The sequence below is a fragment of the Ipomoea triloba genome, chromosome 13 (genome assembly GCF_003576645.1).
Source record: "Ipomoea triloba cultivar NCNSP0323 chromosome 13, ASM357664v1".
Taxonomy (NCBI): Eukaryota; Viridiplantae; Streptophyta; class Magnoliopsida; order Solanales; family Convolvulaceae; genus Ipomoea; species Ipomoea triloba.
The window spans coordinates 24,066,887-24,086,669 of NC_044928.1; the positions used below are offsets into that span (position 1 = coordinate 24,066,887).

The following is a 19,783-nucleotide window of genomic DNA, read 5'->3' on the forward strand; positions in this document are numbered from 1 at the left end:
CTTGATCGATATGATCAGACTTTGTCTTTTTTTATATTCTATTTTCTATTTTTAGGCCTTTCGCTCTATGATCAATCTTAGGGCCGGTTGAAAGCAAAGCGCCATTGACCTTATTTTTCGGTTCATCAGTCTCAGTTTTAGAGGATTGCTTTCCTACGTTCTGAGAAGAAATCGATACTACAAAAGCCTGCCCTTAGAGTATGAAATGGAGAGTGGGACCCTCAAGGCCAAGAAATTCATATATATAGATTCGAAAGAGAAACTGGTACTTTACCCAGGAAAGAGGGAGGGGGAGTGAGAGAGACTAGATAGAGCCCTTTGTACTACGAAATTGACACTATCTAGGTCGCCTTCTCCAGCAGAAGGTGACCTCGATGATCGCCTTCTCTGCTTCCGTGTCTCTTTCATGGTGACCAGTGACCGTCACATTTTGCCTGAAATTTGGCTGGAATCTCATCAGCGGATTACCAGAATCCTAATTACCTGTGATCAGGGACGGAACCACTGTGGGGGCAGCTTCCCCCACTCACCCCACCCCCACCCCATATATAGCCTTTGTATGTATATATGTATATATAGTACATGTTTTATATATAAATATATAAAAACATATAAAAAATTTGCAATTGTTAAGCTTGCAGAGTTCGTAAGCGTGCGATTTTGTTTAGAAAATGGTGAGGGTTCGAATCATAGGCCCAACACTTGCTTTCTTTGTTATGCTTTTCAATTTTATACGTACATATATAGCTTTTTTAATATATATATTAATAATAAGATGTATAATTTATAATGTGTTTTCTATTTGAATTATTTTATCAAATTAATTATGTTTTATATAGCGTTATGAATATTTTTATAAAGTTTTGATGCGTTTTATTTCCGCCTATATTCAACAATATTTATAATGTATTTTGTAATTTAACAATTTATTCGTATTTAATATTTGTATTTGAACCTTGTGGCACTCGATTTACACTCCCACATTAAATTGAGTGGGTTCGAGCCTCAGTGGAGGCGACTGAACACTACATTGTAACAGAGTCAGTAGTACTCAAAAAACATTTTTGAATTTAGTTTACCTTTGCTTCTTCGCCCTCCCCCCCCCCCCCCCCCCAAAAGAAATCCTGGATATGTCATTGCCTGTGATAGTAGGTCATCAATCAGTTTTTGGAATTTATTGCATCAAAATCAATTGTTGATGAGTGTAATTGCACCTTTAAAAAGTTTAGGGGGCTAATTGACTTTTCAGCTAAAGTTCGGGGGCATATTTGACCCTTTTCCCTAATAATAATATTTTTGAGTATTATTGACTTTGTTACAATGTAGTATCTGTTCATAATTACTTACTCAACTTACTGAAACACAAAAAGTCAACATCGTCCCCGCTAAGGCTTGAACCCACCCCCTTCTCGAACCCACCCCTTTTTATATGGAGTGTAATCGAGTGTCACTAGACCCCCATACACAGGTTTTTTCTTTCCTTTTCCTAATAAAAATGTGCTTTCTGCACGTCTAAGAAAACATTATTGAAGCTTACAAAGAGAAAAAAAGAAAACATTATTGAACATTCGTGGCCCATTAAATAGGCCCAGACCCTTCTTTCTTCAGTCTTCCACTAGTCTCTACCAGCAATCAGCAAAACCCTAGCAACTCCGTTTCTCTCCATCTCGGTCTGCCCTAAAGCTCTGTCCGAACAGCCCGGCGGTCGAGAATGGCGTCCAGTGATCAAACGGTGCTCCAGATTTCGTCTCCTTCTTCAACAACCCTCTCCGCTAGGGTTCACCCGCTGGTGATTTTCAACATCTGCGACTGCTTTGTCCGGCGACCCGACCAAGCCGAGCGCGTCATTGGTACGCTTCTCGGATCCGTCTTACCCGACGGCACCGTCGATATTCGCAACTCCTATGCCGTTCCTCACAACGAGTCCCAAGATCAGGTTCACATCTCTTTAAGTTTTTTCTCAAATTTTCTGATTTATTTCCCAGTTTCGATCAAGTAACAGCTTAAAAGAGGAATTAGATTAAACAAGTCTGATAATTGGTCGCGTCTACTGACCTTATCGTATTCAGTTAGCTGAGTTATAGTTGTAATGCAAGGTGCTGAATTTGATAGAAAACTAGTAGTCTGAAGTATTTGTTTATTAGTAATTCATATACTCCTTAGCATTTTATATTAACGTTATGTACTCTGTACTAACCAATTCTTTGTAGTACGTAATCATCAATCTAATAATGTCTAATACTATAGAATACTCCTTAGAAACAACTTATACTCCATGGAATAGAAAAGAACAGTATTTATGTCCACTTTTCCTGAACTTGTTGCTACTAAGGATTCCTACAGACAATGAGATTAGATAGATATCCCTTACATATAGTTCATAGGTCATCGTAGGATCTTGTAGACCAACCTTAGTAAGAAAGCTAGAATCTTGCAGAAAACAATTCCTATTCAAACTTCAAAGATTAATTATTGCTTCTATAAACATGCTTATCAATCAATCATTAATAATATAATATTAAATGCGTGGAGCGGTGGATAAAGTCACACTTCCTGGTCACATTGGTTCCAAATTTGAGATTTTTGTTTGGTGGCATCCTGAAGGATTGGAATGGAATATTAAAAATTCATGAAAATGAAAAGGTTCTCTATTGTTTCAAACACCTTGCCAATGGGATTAGGACTTAGAAGTCTACAAGTTGTAGACTTCATTTAGTACTTTTATCAATCTGAATTGATTCATTTGGGAGTTTATCTGAATTTCAGGTTGCTTTGGATATTGATTATCATCATAACATGTTGGCATCCCATCAGAAAGTAAATCCTAAGGAAGTCATTGTTGGATGGTGATTCCCTATGCTCTCTTATTCCATGTGCTTGCTGCTTGCTACTTTTCCTGTGTCATGACAGACTTTTGCCATCTTGTTCTTTTGTCTGTTTTTTGTGCCTTGCATTTTTATCCAAGGCTTTAGCCTTTTGTGTTTTCTGATGCTAAGCACTATTTCTAATTTTCTTATTTTCTGTTCAAGTGTTTATTAGTAGAAAATTCTAGTATAGCAATGGGCATTTAGTGAGATACAATAATTTAATGAATGAAATGGTATGCCATTGTATCATGCCGACGCATGAGTATTAAGGATTGAAGATGAAACATCTTTAAGTAGATGTGTAGATACGCAGTTACTGTATTATTTTTATAGGGTTATTAAAACTTAATACAACTCATTTACTGCTTTCTCCCGTAGTCATATAGTTTTTTTTTTTTTTTTACTTTATTTTTTATGATCCTGGCAAAGCAGGAGATGAAGTGTTAAGTGTTTATAGAATTTCAATGTTTGAAATTGCTGCTGTATTGAATTTAAATGCTTTCTTGCACTCTGCACCTATCCAATACTGAGGGCCAGTGACCTAGGGTTCACACATTTCTTGTTCTAAAAAAATAGCTATGGACATTTAACATTCATGGATTGACAGCAAGATCTGATTAAACATTGGTTGGAACTTTTTTGCATGTGGAAATTATTTTCTTTGTTTTGTTGGCTAGTATTATACCATTCAGTGTTTCTTAAGCCTGGCAGAAGTTAAATTCTGTATTCTCAACCTTTTATTGCACACTTGTTATATATATATATATATATATATTTTTTTTTTTATTTTTTTTTAAATTTTGGTTAGGTATTAAATGCTTGTAAATTCTTCGACATGTCAAGTTCCTGGGGATTTAAGAATTTAATAACTGACAAACATGATTTCATTTTTGGATTGATAGGTTTTCCACTGGGTTTGGAGTTTCAGGCGGTAGCGCTCTAATCCATGATTTTTACACTAGAGAAGTTACAAATCCTATCCATTTGACTGTTGACACTGGATTCACAAATGGGGAGGCTACCATCAAAGCTTTTATTTCTGTGAATTTGTCACTTGGGGATCAACCTCTTGCTGCACAGTTCCAAGAAATTCCATTGGACTTGCGAATGATTGAAGCTGAGCGGGTTGGATGTATGTGTCTACGCGAAATCTTAAATCTTCTAAATACTTTTCCTGCTATATTATACCTATCCACCCTTGTGTACATCTGTGCATGTAAGCTTGTCTATACGAGTCACAATATAGTGGATGGAACTTTTAAAGGTGTGAATGGTGATGATTTTGGTATTACTGGAAAGTAGTAGTAGCATAGGAGTTCTTGCTTTATGGTTCGGAATGTGAACTGTTCACTTTGTAAAGCTTATTTATTTTTAAATTTTATGCTGAAAATTCTAATGATATTTATTTCCATTATTAGTTGATATGCTGAAGACAACAGTGGTTGACAAACTTCCAAATGACCTAGAAGGAATGGAGGCATCAATGGAGAGATTACTTGCTCTGATCAATGATGTTCACAAACATGTTGATGATGTTGTGGTAAGAACACTTACTGTTCTCTTGGTTGAAACTTTCTTGTCCGTTTGCTTAGCCTTAATATAAGTTAAATTTTAATTTCCTCATTCTCAGGAAGGTCGTGTTCCAGCAGACAATAACCTTGGAAGACTTATATCTGAGACCGTAAACTCTATTCCGAAACTATCACCACAAGAATTTGATAAGCTTGTGAATGACAGTCTTCAGGTATTTAATCCTCAATTCCCTTTATTTGATTTTGTACTATGCTATTTCACAAATCTATATTTTGTTCTATATCGCATAGTGTTGTAAAAATCGGCCTAGGTGGCCACAGCCCTAGGCAGCTTTTAGTCAGCCGGCTGACTAGGCGCCAAGTTGGACGCCTAACTCGGCCAAATGAGTTTTTTGGTCTGCTCTGCTACTCCTCTTCTCTATTCCTCCAGCCCTGTACAACCAACAATCTAACGTGCCATTTTCAGCGAAATAACCATAAGTCGTTCAAATTGGTGGCAAATCCAAAATATGTTAAAAAAAAAATCAAAATCAGCTACTCTATAATATTTGATACTTTGTGATTTGTGGAATTGTGTTTTGATTCTTTAAATCTTTATACAATTTACAATTTTAGATGTTTTTTAAGTTAATATTTAATATTTTAGTATTAACTATTAAAGTATTAAATAGTTTATAATTATCAAGTCTTGAAAAAAACAAGGCGCCTAGGCGCCAATCTAGAGGAACGCCTAGCGAATTTTGCAACCTTGATTGTATATTGAATTATGCATGTGAGCTTTAGGTGAGTGGGGAATCTTCATGTGCTGAGCTTTAGCATATTTGTATGGTACCATGGTTAGTTGTGACATCTCAACTTCACTCTAATGTTTTTAACTAACAATTGTATACCTTTTCAGGATCAATTGCTCCTACTATATTTGTCGAGCATCACAAGAACACAACTCAGCTTGGCTGAAAAGTTGAACACTGCTGCTCAGATCCTGTAACTGTACTGTCATCTCTCCTTCCTTTTGCAAGCCTTGCCAGTTGTGATGCAGCGCTTCTCTTGTGGTCGATCTATGGCCAGCATATGGCTGTTAGTTTTGAGATTATATAATTTAATGTTATTACTTCAATTTTTCATCATGATATTTCCTGCCTGTTTTTACTAGATCTATTTTGTATCCTTCTTAAGCCTCCCCCCAAATGTGTATTCTTGAATTTTTAAAACAAGTTTAGGTGATGTTGCGAATGAAAACTGAAAATATATTAGAAGGATTGAACATAATGCTCATCTTTCCTGCAATATAGTCGGCAGTTGCTTGGGTTATAGTGATGTTGGTTACGGATGAGTGATCAAGTTTTTCCAGTCATGATTAACATAGTTTTCTTATACTAAGTATGTTGAGGGGATTCACTTCAGTTTCTTCAATTTTTGATTTTTTAAATATTGATTTTCAGCTTACACCAAATTATTATTATTTTTTTTAAAAAAAAGGAAAAAAAAAAAAAATAAAACCACACAACTTTTATATATGCCTTAACTCATTACAAAGAGCTTGAGAAATAAAGGAGGGAAAAACTAAAAGAGCTTGAGAAATAAAGGAGGGAAAAACTAATATAACGTAAAAGAAGACTGAAAGGAGAGCCATTTTTAGTTCGCAATTGGGTAACAAGTTGCTATTTTAGTTTGCAATTGCGTAACAAGTTGCTGAGCACCAGTCTTGAAAATAATTTCATCATAAACATGATCCTTTAACCAGTTCAACGCCTCCTTGATAGCCAAAGCTTCACTTGGCGTTGATCACAAAATCACCCTACCTTATCGTTCCAACAGCAATCATAGTACTTCTATAATTGCGAAGCACCCAACCCAAACCAAGCATGTTCGTGTCAAGTAATCATGAGTTAAAAATAATTCTACGTACAAGATCGAAATAAATACTGACATGTGACATGTGTAACTCATAAATGCTTTTAACTTTCTCTAAGAGAACATCTGAGTGACAAGCAAGAACTCTATTTTCTTATAGTTGTTACTCTAGTTACTCTAGTAAAAGTTAAAGAGGGTAAGAATATGACACATAAGCACACCTATCAGATTACATATGCAAAGACATAGACTTCATCACATGACTTACAAGACAAGATAAAATAAATGTTAACATGGTTACATGAACATTTAATTTTAGCAAGTCATCACTTGGCGCTGACCACAAAACCACCCTAACTTCTCGCTCTATATCACTCGCACCCGATCGACACTTAAACTGCTTCTACTCTCTCAAAAAACCCAAGGAATACGCACCACCTCCCTAGGCCTAACACTTGAATTTGTCCAAACCTTTTTATTTCGGACTTCTCAAATACCCCAAAATATCATAATTAGATGACGTAATTCACTCTTCGTGAAGCTTTGGAAACAACCTTCTAACCATAACCAAAAACCATCTTCATCATCCATATCATTTTTGGGGTTCGGGACACCAAATTATATTAATCTTAGCCTCCATTTTTCTGTCCCAAGACTTGAAATGTAAGAGAAAAAAATATAATTATAAATTTGTCCCAAAACTTAAAAAAATTGTTTTGAACATCTTTTTTAATATTAATATTTTGAAGTTACAAAAATTGATTAATCAAACATTTATATTAATTTTTAATCAAGTCAAACAACTAATAATGATTAAATATAACAAAATTAATTAATAAACTAATTATTTTACCAAACAAGTTCATTGTCTTATCGAGCATTTTCCGCCAAGTCGCAAAGACACCGATTGCTTTCCAATCCCTCCATTATGTCTTCGACAATGTGAGGGAGGGTTTGATTCTCAGCGAATCCAATATGCAGGGGTAAAAGTGTCATTTTACTTCCATAGCCCTACTTGCCCAATAATGAATAAACCTCGTGCTCGTGGTGAAAGTGTAAAACATAGGACAGGAATTGAGAAACCCGTAGAAGGCTAGAGAATGAACTCGTTGCGGAATCGCCTCTCGGCCGTTTTCACTCGTCCCAGTGCTCCCCTGAACTCAGTGAGTTGGGAGCTCCAACAATGCCGCGGAATCCGAGTGAAGGTCTATAACAACAATCTGGAGAGAGCATTGGCGGTGATGCAAAGACTGATGCAGTCCAGCGGGGTTGAACGGATCATAAAGCGCCAGCAGCCTCGCCATATCAAGAACTGCGAGAAGCGGGTACTCGCTAAGAAAGCCCTCCAGCGTAAGGTCCGCTCCCAAGAACTCGCTCGCAAGCTCAAATCCATCCTCGTCAAGAAAGTCAGGTCAAACAAATTCTCAACTTTCACCTTATAAAATTTTGTTTGGGATGATTTTTAATCATTTAAATTTACTCCGAATTTTGCTCTACTGTTATTAGGTTGCACTTATATTATGGATTGCTAATCTAACTGGAATTTGAGGATTTAGTCATGCAAATATCAATTAGATGGCTTAAGTGTAAACTTGTTGGTTCCCAATTCTACAACAATGTACCCTAGTGTTTAGATGCTCTCACCAAAAGCAATTTTCATTCCGGGAGGGTGAAGAGGGAAGTTTTGCAATGATTAAAGTTAAAAAATCTTGGAATCATTTCATACAAATTGGTAGTTTTAGCTATATTAGGGATCGATTATGGATTTTTTGGGGGTGGGGTGAATTGGAGACCTTGAGATAAGTTTCATCATTGGGACTCAAAACATCTTTCTATGAGGTTTGATTTGGTAATTGCATATGTAGGCTCATGACTTATCATTTAAGCCTTATCAGTTGCCAAATAAGTTCTATTACTCTGTTTCTTTATGTATAGAGGTGTAATGTTTGCTTCAATAAATATATTTGTATGCATGTTGTGTCACTTGGTTAGTTCTGGAATTTTAAGGTGGAAAGGAAATTTGAATGTGAATTTAGGTATCTGGTCAGAGGGAAATAAACAAATACTGAGCAAATTATTTGTTTCATCCCTCTGTCCTAGAGCATGTGGATGATGAACAATCTCCTCTCTCAAGTAGTCAAAGGGGGCTACAGTCATCCAGATATTTATTTTTGATATAAATGACAATTCATAAGTTCCATCTGCAACAGCCTGCAAGCTCGAAAATGAATGCAGTTAGAGACAAACAATTAATACCATTAATATCTAAACTAATTTAATACTCCTTAATAAGCATGCTTCTTTTCGATTTCGAATGAAAATATATCTTAAACTGATGATGTAGGGAAAAGAATGACAAAGTAATATGTAGCTTAATTTACTACAGTGAAGTGTCTTTCAAAATGTTTTCCTGTTTTCGTTCTTTTATTTTCTTTCGCCCCCTAATGTGCACCTCTGCAAATATTGACTTAGTGTATTTCCTCATATCCACAGAGATTAATTTGACAGAAATTTCCGCAACAGATAGACAGTGAAATAATAAATAATACTCCAGAATTTGTTTAAATCCAATTGATGGATTTAACTAACCTGGGTAGACCGAATTAATAAACCCAATAAATAAGGAATAATGTAAATGAATAATAATAAGAAAAGACAAAGAATGTGTGTCACGGAGACAATATTTGTATTCAGATATTGTGTAATGGCTATTACAATAGTAGGAGGAGGAGTCCATTTGCGATGAGGTTGTGTTTTATTCACGGTCAGACACACATTCTTTGTAATAGCCATTACACAATATCTCAATACAAATATTGTCTCCGTGACACACATTCTTTGTCTTTTCTATCGCATTATTATTCATATACATTATTCCTTATTTATCGGGTTTATTAATTCGGTCTACCCGGGTTAATTAAATCCATCACCAATGGTGCTGTTTAGTGCTCAATTTGGTTTATCTTCTCTTGAACTCTGCTTAAGATTTACTTATGACCTTTGCTCATTTGTCAAGCATTGTTTCCTATGCTTTCTGGTTTTATATGCATCTGTAATAGGCCTTACATTTTCCTTTATGGTTTTCTGTACTCTCATGGTTCTTGTTAAGTGCATTTCACCAATCATTATAGGCTAATATTCAAGTGCATCCATCTGTTCCCGTGAGACCCTTCGTAAATACACACAAGCTATTACACAAATGCACATAGGGTAGCTTGTGTGTATTCATGCGGGGCGAATTGCACACAATCTAGTCTATGTGCATTCGTGTAGTAGCTTGTGTTGCATTTATGAAAGGTTTCACGGGACTCACAGGAAGAGGTGGTCTCATTTGATTATTACTCTCTATATATATATGATTGAAAGAGTTTAAGTATCAGTGATCTTTTTGAGTAGGTAATCTGGGGATTAAGCTTCCATTTTTCTCCTTTGCTAGACACATAGACCATTATGTTCTGCTTATCATTCAAGAAAATGCTTTCATGGGCTGTTCATTTTAATCTTCTACTTTTTACATAAGGATGTTTATGACTTTCTTTTCATTGCAATCAACTTTCCACATTGGTTGCTATCTTCTTTGAATAAACAATCAAGAATTATTTTACCTATTGATCCATTTCACAACAGCTTGCTTCCACTTAATTATCCATATATGCAAACATCCTTATTATTTTTATTATTAGGGAATAAATGATTTTTATCCTTGTTTTTGAGGAATAGTGATTTTAGTCTCCCTATTCTCAGACCATGGTAGAAATTGTGATTGATAGTGACAGTTTTGGTCCCTTCAGGTCTATGGGGTGTTGCAATTTTGTCCAGGGACCAAAACCTCTTAGTGTTTGTCAAGGACCAAAATTGTTAGATTTTCTTTAAAAAAGGGGACTAAATGTGGTGACCACTACTACATTTTTACATCATGCTTGGGCCTTGAAGTTGTGTAACACTTGATTTGGGTGCAAGCCTTGTTAAGACATGCAAAAGTAACCTGACTCATGTAGCAAAGGGTTAACCATTTTGGCTTCTTAGTTCTAATGCAATTGTTATACCATGGACCGGGGTCCACCTTGCATTGTGGACCCTGGTCCAAAACGACATTCATATATGTGCTTGTAATTATATGTGCCTACTACAATTAACATATTATCTATATTATTTCAAAAAAAACATATTATCTATATAAAGTTAACATATTATATACCTGCAGTTAACATATTATGTGCACCTTGAATTTTTTTTATAGGTATATAATCTTTTAACTGTAGACACATAATCTGAATGTCATTTTGGACCAGGGTCCACAATGCAAGGTGGATCCTGGTTCATGGTATAATTTACCGCTCTAATGAGGCTTCGGCTCATTGCGTTTGTGGTCTTTGACACTTCTTCACAAAAGACTAGTGGGGGTTTGAGGTGTTAGTTAACCCCATGAATGGAGTACACAAATTGATATCCCCAAACAACTCAGAACAAAAACACATTTTCCCCTTTATCCCTCTCTCTCTCTGTTGTGACGCTCCTTGATTGCTTTGCTTGCAGGGGTCTGTAATAGGAGTAAAAGAGATATCCATCTGCATTCGTGGTGACAGCCAATCTCCATTTTGATGCGGTTTATTCAATGGCTTAAATTATATTATGCAGAACAGTGGTGAAAAGCGAAGACTGCTATCAAATCTGTAATTTGTTATATATCCTCACTGCTAAAAGTGCATGGGTGGATTTGAGCATTCTTGACAGTGAATTTTGCAGGACTTTTTATACTGATTTTCCTGTCTTGAATATTTCATAAAATTTTTAGAGATGTATTTCTCTAGCTACCTACTTTATCATTTGCTATTAGCCTTTGAAGTTTGGGGATATCTTTGTAGCAATCGCCTATGATAAAATCTAACAGTCTAAACATTTTTGTATTTGTTACCTCCACAGAAACTTGTGAAAGATATTCCATAAACCCTGAAATTTTAAGAAGCCACAAATTTTGAAAATAAATTTCTCATCTGTTTTTGTATTTTGATTCTCCATTTCTTGTTGGCTTGGGAAAAGGGAGCTTTGGGTTTCCACAGGTTATAATAGAACTTTACCCACAAATTTGTGGCTGCTGAAAACTTATCAATAAAGCAGAAGTAAGAAGCACATTTTTTTTTCTTCTCCTTTCTTTTCATTTAATCATAAGTTGAAATTATTACCACAACATTCCTTAAAGTCAGACATAAAAACAACTTCCTTGGCAATGCTAGAATTTGAATCGTAGACGGTTTTACAAATCAAAAGTTGAATTCGTTGGAGGACGTTTTTTAATATCATTGATGAATTGATCAAGCATAGTCAAGACTAACTTTGGTTGGAAAGTCTTGCACATCACCTGAGTATGTATTTTCATTGACTATGTCTATCGAGTTGCACAGCAAATGCTCTTTTTCATTGTCATCTTTGTCACCCAGCGCAAAAATTACAACAAAACACAAAGGAAAAAGGAAGCATCCCATTTTAATGCTTCTTCTCCTTTCTGATCAGTGAATAGTGTAGAAGCCAACAATGGGAAAATAAGAAGCTTCCCAATGCTTTATATATCTCCCCTTTTTCTTTGTATTCCAAACAAACCTCAAATCCATGTTTCATTGCCCAGTCTCTCAATGGTCCAAGTTGATTTAAGGATACAAAGAGCAGTAATAAACAATCCAAGTTGCAATTAAAATCTGCTATGCTAGGGATGGCAATTGCACCTCGCCCTTTGAGAATCAGATTCCCTGCTCTGATGGGGGACGGGAACTCGGGGAGGAGTACCCTTGACCAACCCAATCCTTGATATCTCAAAATTCACATTAAACGCTTAGATATGTTTGTCTATCACTAAATGCAGTGCTTTTCATCTCACAATAAGTGTTAGAACAAATTTTTCAAATATGCATATGGGATTGGTCTAGGACATTTGAGAACATTAACCTTTTGTGTGTGTGTCTGTGTAAATGACGAGAGTGAGGTATTAGTTGCAACAAGTGATTAAAGGTAGATAATAATAAATTCATGATTTTTTCCAAAGAAAAAAAAAAACAAAACACATTTGAACTCAACTAAGCCAAAAATCTATAAGTTGGGGTAGATTATGAATTATGAATTATTCACAACCCATGATCATAAACAATAATCATGATGCATAATAATATCTCCAACCAAACAGGCACATAAAAGAACTAGGCAGAAATTCTACAAATCCCATGCATGTAGTGCTAGTGCAAACAAATATCACATAAGCATGCTTAAGAAACCACCTATAATAGCAAGCAGTGCAACCACCTCCGAGCCCCCGCTGCTACCCTGCATCCAACTTGTCGACCATTATGAATCCCGGTGGTATTAAATATGGAGTAGAAGTGCAATTAGATCACATGAAATGGGTTCAAATTGATAAAAAGGCAAGATCTCACTAGAACAGCACAAATTCTGATATTACTATAAACTGAGAGGAAAACCAACCTTTGGAGGCAATTGATTTAAACACATGTAATGAATTGTTGGCGAGAAAGCAGCCATTTAATTAAATTGAGTCACTTCAGTTACATCTTGGGTGTGTGAAAACCTAAATGTCAATCATTCACCATTCACAACCAATATTCTGGCAAGGGGGGGAGGGGGCTCTCTCTTCATATGCAGGTAAGGATCAATGGAGAAGAGCTAATTTTTCTGTATACAACTTCAATAGATGAGGAGCTTCTTTTCCATGACGTGCTATATATTTCTCCAGAAACTTCTTTTCAGAAGCCTCGAGCATACTAACTAGCCTCAAACGCTCATTGATCAAACCTTTTGCTAGCAGATCTTGATAAACCAAGCATCTAGGAATAACCCTTTTCTCCAAGCTAAGTGAAATGATCACTGGCCTATTCAGGAACACAGATCTTTTAAAACCCATTTTGTTGAAAAGAAAATCCATCACTGCAAGAATCTTTCGCGTAGAAACCAATATACACCGAGGATTATCCTTAAAAGCTTTGAGTATCTCAGCTTCAGAAAATCCACACTTCTTATAAGCCTCAATCTTCTTCTCCCAAGTCTCTTTGCTCATTGCCCTGAAGGCATTAACTGCTACAAGAAACTTGAATCTCAAAGGGTTAAACCCCATTCCCTCAACTTCCTCCACAATATCCCTAAACCTTTCCTTATCAATAACAAATGCCCTGGGCTGATTTATCAAGAATTGTATAATTTTCGAGTCGGGCACTCCTACATCTTTCAAAAGCTGAATATTTGGCTCCATAGATGCTTCAACATCAACACCAAAAATGTGAGTATACCTCCTGGCAACATATACAATTTTCTCTGTTGAGCCAATAAAATTATTCAGGAAATTAAAAGTAGGTACCACTTGATTCTTCAAACTTCTTCTGAAAGTGCTAGGTGAGGCATTTAGAATTGCAGTCAACTGTTCCAGTGTGAAACCAGAGGACTTCAAAAATTCAATCTTGGGCAAAAGGGTCTTCTGGGGATCACATAGGAGGACAGGAGGGACCCTCTTGACAATATTTGAGATCTGGGATTTTGTAAAACCTTGATTTTTCAAGAACAAAAGCACAGCATCTGGTTTACCAGCCTCTTCAATCTTCATATACTTGGAAGCTGACAGAGCCCTCTCTGGGGCAAAACTACATTTGTTTATGAGATAAGAAACTGTGAATGAGTCGCCATTCTTTGCATTTTCTGAGTTGGATTTTACTGCTTTTGATGATGAGGAAAGTGGGGCGAAGTGAAGAAAGTAGAAGCTCTGAGTCGGGGAATATCTATTCACTGAATACCTCAGATGAGGAAGCATTTTTTCCATGAAATTGAACATTTTCAGAAGAAAATTCAAATGCAGATCAATTGACAAAGCTCACCTCTTCTTATTTTGAATATCCTCCACGATTGTAAAACCCTAATTTCCCTTCAAAACCTCTGTAGGTGATAGTGGGATACATGGACTTCATAATCAGAATGTCGTTTGTCGAGAGAAACCCACAACATTTTTCATTTCATTGTACCTTTTTTTTTTTTTTTTTTTTTTTTTTTTTTTTTTTTTGAGTACTATGACTTATTGAAGCACAAAGAGATAACAGTGTAAATTCGATGTCACTAGATCACAAAGTCTTTGACCTTTTATTTTAACCTTACTCTTCTTGCTCTTCTTGTTTTCTTTTCTTGTTGTACTAGTCAAATATGCCCCTTGACTTACGCAAAACTATATGGGTCACACTTGTGTGAGACCGTCTCACGGATCCTTATTCGTGAGACGAGTCGGGTCGGGTCAAAGCACCATGCAAATGTCATACTTATATGCTCAAATATAACACTAATCAAAAATACAATTCTTGCTACTTATAAGAGAAAAAGTAATACATTTTTTATAATAAGTAATGTTGACAAGTGCCCCTTACTTATAAGGGCAAATATTATACTTTTGAGGAAAAAAGTAATACTTTTAAATCGAAATGTAATACTTTTGAGGAAAAAAGTAATACTTTTAAATCGAAATGTAAAAGTATTGTATTTTCCCGTAATACTTTTAAATCGAAATGTAAAAGTATTGTATTTTCCCTTAATACTTTTAAATCGAAATGTAAAAGTATTGTATTTTCCCTTAAAAGTATTACATTTACCCTTATAAGTAACAAAATTTTTATTCCTGATTAGTATGACATTTGAGCATATAAGTATGACATCTGTGCATATAAGTGTTACATTTGCACCTTGACCCGACCCGACCCGACCCGTCTCATGGTGAGACGGTCTCATACAAGTTTTTGCCTTACTATATTGGATCATCAAATTGAAAAAGAAAAAAGTGTGCAATTAGATAATTTTACACTCTCTTTTTAAGAAGAAAGATGCATTAATTACTGTTCGAAGACAACATTACAAAGAAAGGAAGGGGATAATCAATCCAATCCATACAATCAGACAAAGAAAGAGTCTCTTTAGCTAACAAGTGAGCGATCATATTCGCTGATCGTTTAACAAACATGATACACACATTAGGAAAGATATGTAGCAAATCTTTAACATCAAGTAAAAATAAATCAAAAGATGAATCAAAAGACTTAGAACTCAATCCTGAACAACCTGTAGCGAGTAGATTCAATATAAAAGTGGGTAAGGTTTTGGTTTTTGAGACAGCTTAGTACTTCCCTAAGCCCCATTGCTTCAGCTTCAGATCGTGTGTAGATCCCAAGGAGCATAGCAGATCTTGCTTTCAGGAAGGCTCCTTTATCATCTCTAATAATCCACCTGATTCACATGCGGTGCCATTGAGTATCCACTATCGCGTCAACATTGATTTTTACCCATCCCCTGTTTGATTTCTCCCATTTTGTGATAATTTGACACTCTTAAAACAAGCAATTGGTATAAACTTGATAATTTTAAATAAAATTAATTAAACAAAAGAAAAATGTGAAAAAAAAAAAAGAAAAAGAAAAAAGAAGAGTTTGAGTTTATACTTATCATATCATGAACCGCTAACTAGTTGATCTCTTAATGACTTGACTAGTTAACAAATTATTTAATTTACATAAACTCGTTATAGATTTGTTAAGAGTTAATATCCAGTATTACCTTTGAATATAGTAGTTTTTCTCAATTTAATCTTAAATGACTTTTTGTGCTTAATTAGATCGTCAATTTTGATGATTTTACTCAATTTAGTCTTCTGTTGAGATAGCTTGGTAATTTCACATCTATTAATACTAAATTTAGTTATCGACGATAGTAGTTTTACCCAAGTTAGTCTTCGACTATAGTGATTTAACACAATTTAGTCTCCGACTATAGTGATTTTTTCAATTTAGTTATTGATTCTAACAGTCAATGACTTAATTGGGTAAAACCATTAAAGTCGATGACCTAATTAAGCACAAAAGTTTATTTATGACTAAATTTTAAAAAATTACTATAGTCAAAAACTAAATTTGATAGTAACTCGATTTGTTAATGACATTTGTTATCTAATGTTTTTATATTTTGGTACACATATATATTCACATCTTCTTTTTCTTCAAAAAATCAAAAATAGTACAATAATTGTCCTTTATTCTTGGTAAATTTTCTGGGTCTCTCTCCGTCCGTTTAACGGGAGGACCACTCGTGTTCGCTTCGAGAGGCATGAGAGTCATATTCACTTTGAGAGGCACGAGAACTGGTCCAGGAAAATCATCCTTGTGAATATTAAACCTGAATTTTCCAAAAATTCCCCAATTACCACTTGAACTACCGCATTTGACTCTTGTCCTTTATTCTTTAAGAATGATAGTAATAGTACAATTATTATCCTTCATTGTTCTTTTTTAGACATAAGAGGGAATGCATTAATTAAGGTTCAAATACATAAAATCACAAATAAGAGAAGTGTAAAATTCACCTCATACAATCTCACATTGAACATGATTCACAAATGATCAGTCTTAGGTCACTTAACAAAAAGATAAAAACAATCCACTGGGGTAGCTCAAGTGGTAAATGAGCTCTCTTTGTAGAGAAGAATTTCGGGAGAATCCGAGTTCGATATCAAACAAAAGTAAATCAAAAGAAGACATTCCAACAATATTATTGAGACCTTGAAAGATCAGTAGAGCATCTGTTTCAATCTGAATTCTATCAAAATTGAGACCCATAAGCCAATAGTGCAATGCTGTAGTGCAAACAAATATCAGATGTATCAAAAATCTCAGTTCATAAGCATGTTTAAGAAACCAAATGCTGTAGTGCAAACAAATATCAGATGTATCAAAAATCTCAGTTCATAAGCATGCTTAGGAAACCACCTATAATAGCAAGCAGTGCAACCACCTCCGAGCCTCCGCTGCTACCCTGCATCCCTGCACTATTCAATATGGACTAAAGCGCGATTAGGTCACATGAAACGGGTTCAAATAGATGAAAAGGCAATATCACACTAGAACCACACGAATTCTGATACTTTTATACAATGAGAGGAAAACCAACCTTTGGAGGCAATTGTATTTAAACACATGTAATGAATTGTTGGCAAGAAAGCAGCCATTTAATTAAATTGAGTCACTTCAGTTACATATTGGTTGTGTGAAAGCCTAATTGTCATCCATTCACAACCAATATTCTAGGCAAAAATGGTGAAATGTACACCTAGGCAGGTAAAAGAGTATCTGGCTCTCTCTTCATATGCAGGTCAGGATCAATGGAGAAGAGCCAATTTTTCTGTATACAACTTCAATAGATGAGGAGCTTCTTTTTCATAACACGCTATATATTTCTCCAGAAACTTTGTTTCAGAAGCCTCGAGCATATTAACAACCCTGAAACCCTGATTGATCAAACCTTTTGCTAGCAAATCTTGATAAACCAAGCATCTAGGAATAACCCTTTTCTCCAAGCTAAGTGAAATGATCACTGGCCTATTCAGGAACACAGATCTTTCAAAACCCATTTTGTTGAAAAGAAGATCCATCATTGCAAGAATCTTTCCTGTAGAAACCATTATACAGCAAGGGTTCTTCTCAAAAGCTTTGAATATCTCAGCCTTAGAAAATCCACACTTCTTATAAGTCTCCATCTTCTTTTCCCAAGTCTCTTTGTTCATTGCCCTGAAGGCTTGAACTGCTAGAAGAAACTTGAATCTCAAAGGGTTAAACCCCATTCCCTTCACTTCCTCCACAATACCCCTAAACCTTTGCTTATCTATAACAAATGCCCTGGGCTGATATATCAAGAATTGTATAATTTTCGACTCGGGCACTCCTACATCTTTCAAAAGCTGAATATTTGGCCTCATAGATGCTTCAACATCAACACCAAAAATGTGAGGACACCTCCTGGCAACATATACAATTTTCTCTGTTGAACCAATAAAATCATTCAGGAAATTGAAAGTAGGTACCAGTTGATTCTTCAAACTTCTTCTGAAAGTGCTAGGTGAGGCATTTAGAATTGCGGTCAACTGTTTCAGTGTGAAACCAGAGGACTTCAAAAATTTAATCTTGGGCAAAAGGGTCTTCTGAGGATCACATAGGAGGACAGGAGGGACCCTCTTGACAATATTTGAGATCTGGGATTTTGTAAAACCTTGATTTTTCAAGAACAAAAGCACAGCATCTGGTTTACCAGCCTCTTCAATCTTCATATACTTGGAAGCTGACAGAGCCCTCTCTGGGGTAAAACTACATTTGGTTATGAGATAAGAAACTGTGAATGAGTAGCCGTTCTTTGCATTTCCTGAGTTGGATTTTACTGCTTTTGATGATGAGGAAAGTGGGGCGAAGTGAAGAAAGTAGAAGCTCTGAGTCGGGGAATATCTATTCACTGAATACCTCAGATGAGGAAGCATTTTCGCCATGAAATTGAACATTTTACGAAGAAAATTCAAATACAGATCAATTGACAAAGCTCACCTATTCTTATTCACGATTGTAAAACCCTAATTTCCCTTCAAAACCTCTGCAGGTGATAGTAGGATAAGGAATTAAACTTGAAAGTAGATTGAGCCGAGCTTTAAAAAATTATACATGAATCTAATACAAAAATTTAAGGGCATGGACTTAGTCTGTATTATGTAGGTTTTTTATTAGGTTCTTGAGTCTACAATTGGCCTAGCTGGTCTGGTCTGAAACCTTTTTAAAAATCTATTTAATATGTAGACCATTAAAAGTATTTCATATTAGTTCTTACTATAAGGGTGTGCTTGGAAGCCCCAAAAATGATTTCTTCCGGACTTTGGGTGTTTGGCGTCCATTGAAAAACCCAAGTCAACGAAAATTGATTTCCGTTGATTGGGGAAAATAAGTCACTTTTGGCGAAAAATGACTTCCGCCAAATTTGGGCGGAAGTCATTTTCCGCCCAGGAGAAGATGGTCCCGTTTGAGCGAGGGACGGCTCACAGTCCGGTTTCCACCGGAAACCAGTCCGCCGGCTCTGGTTTCCATTAGGTAGATCTGCTCTGGTTTCTGGCGAAACTAGAGCAGCGACTTTCTTGTTTGTTTGTTTGTTTGTTTTTTTTTAATTTTTATTTGTTTTATTTATAATAAATATTATTAGTTTATATATTTTTATATTTTAAATAAAATAATAAAAATATATAAATATAGATTTCTACTCATTTTCCGAAAAATAAACCAAACACACAAAGACAGTTTTTCAAAATGCAACCAAACACTGGAAATCAACTATTTTCCGGAAAATGACTCATTTTCCAAAAAACATTTTTCAGAAGTCATTTTTTCTGTTTTCCAAATACACCCTAAGTCTATTTAAACGCTACATGTTAAGTCTTTTTACAAATTTTAATATAAGTATTTTTAAATAATTTAATAAATATATCTAATAGAACTCATATATAAGTATATCACCACAATACAAATATAATAGCATTAAAAAATTAAATAAAATAAAACAAGTCACCACTCCAAAATAGACTTGAAGGCCATGTCTGGTATATATAAGTCTAGCATGTTTAGTGGGTTGTTATGCCGTGGACCCAGGTCCACCTTGCAAAGTGGACCTGGGTCTACATTCACATACACTATACTCTACATT

General features: G+C 35.4%; 3 protein-coding genes across 3 annotated transcripts; 2 read left to right on the forward strand and 1 right to left on the reverse strand.

Annotated features, from left to right (window-relative positions):
* The first annotated feature begins 1,602 nt into the window (after positions 1–1,602).
* On the forward strand, positions 1,603–5,710 carry LOC116003164 (eukaryotic translation initiation factor 3 subunit F). The gene is made up of 6 exons (XM_031243330.1): positions 1,603–1,936; positions 2,767–2,846; positions 3,770–3,999; positions 4,286–4,407; positions 4,498–4,611; positions 5,298–5,710. The coding sequence occupies exons 1-6, from the start codon at positions 1,712–1,714 to the stop codon at positions 5,385–5,387; spliced, it is 861 nt and encodes a 286-aa protein (XP_031099190.1). The 5' UTR covers positions 1,603–1,711; the 3' UTR covers positions 5,388–5,710.
* Positions 5,711–7,298: 1,588 nt separating this feature from the next.
* LOC116001640 lies at positions 7,299–11,201 on the forward strand. The gene is made up of 2 exons (XM_031241534.1): positions 7,299–7,664; positions 10,790–11,201. The coding sequence occupies exons 1-2, from the start codon at positions 7,354–7,356 to the stop codon at positions 10,797–10,799; spliced, it is 321 nt and encodes a 106-aa protein (XP_031097394.1). The 5' UTR covers positions 7,299–7,353; the 3' UTR covers positions 10,800–11,201.
* Positions 11,202–12,332: 1,131 nt separating this feature from the next.
* On the reverse strand, positions 12,333–18,689 carry LOC116001389. The gene is made up of 3 exons (XM_031241271.1): positions 17,432–18,689; positions 16,833–16,907; positions 12,333–14,116 (listed from the first exon to the last, which is right to left on the reverse strand). Exons 1-3 carry the CDS (start codon positions 18,597–18,599, stop codon positions 12,909–12,911), a joined length of 2,451 nt encoding a protein of 816 aa, XP_031097131.1. The 5' UTR covers positions 18,600–18,689; the 3' UTR covers positions 12,333–12,908.
* Positions 18,690–19,783: the final 1,094 nt, after the last annotated feature.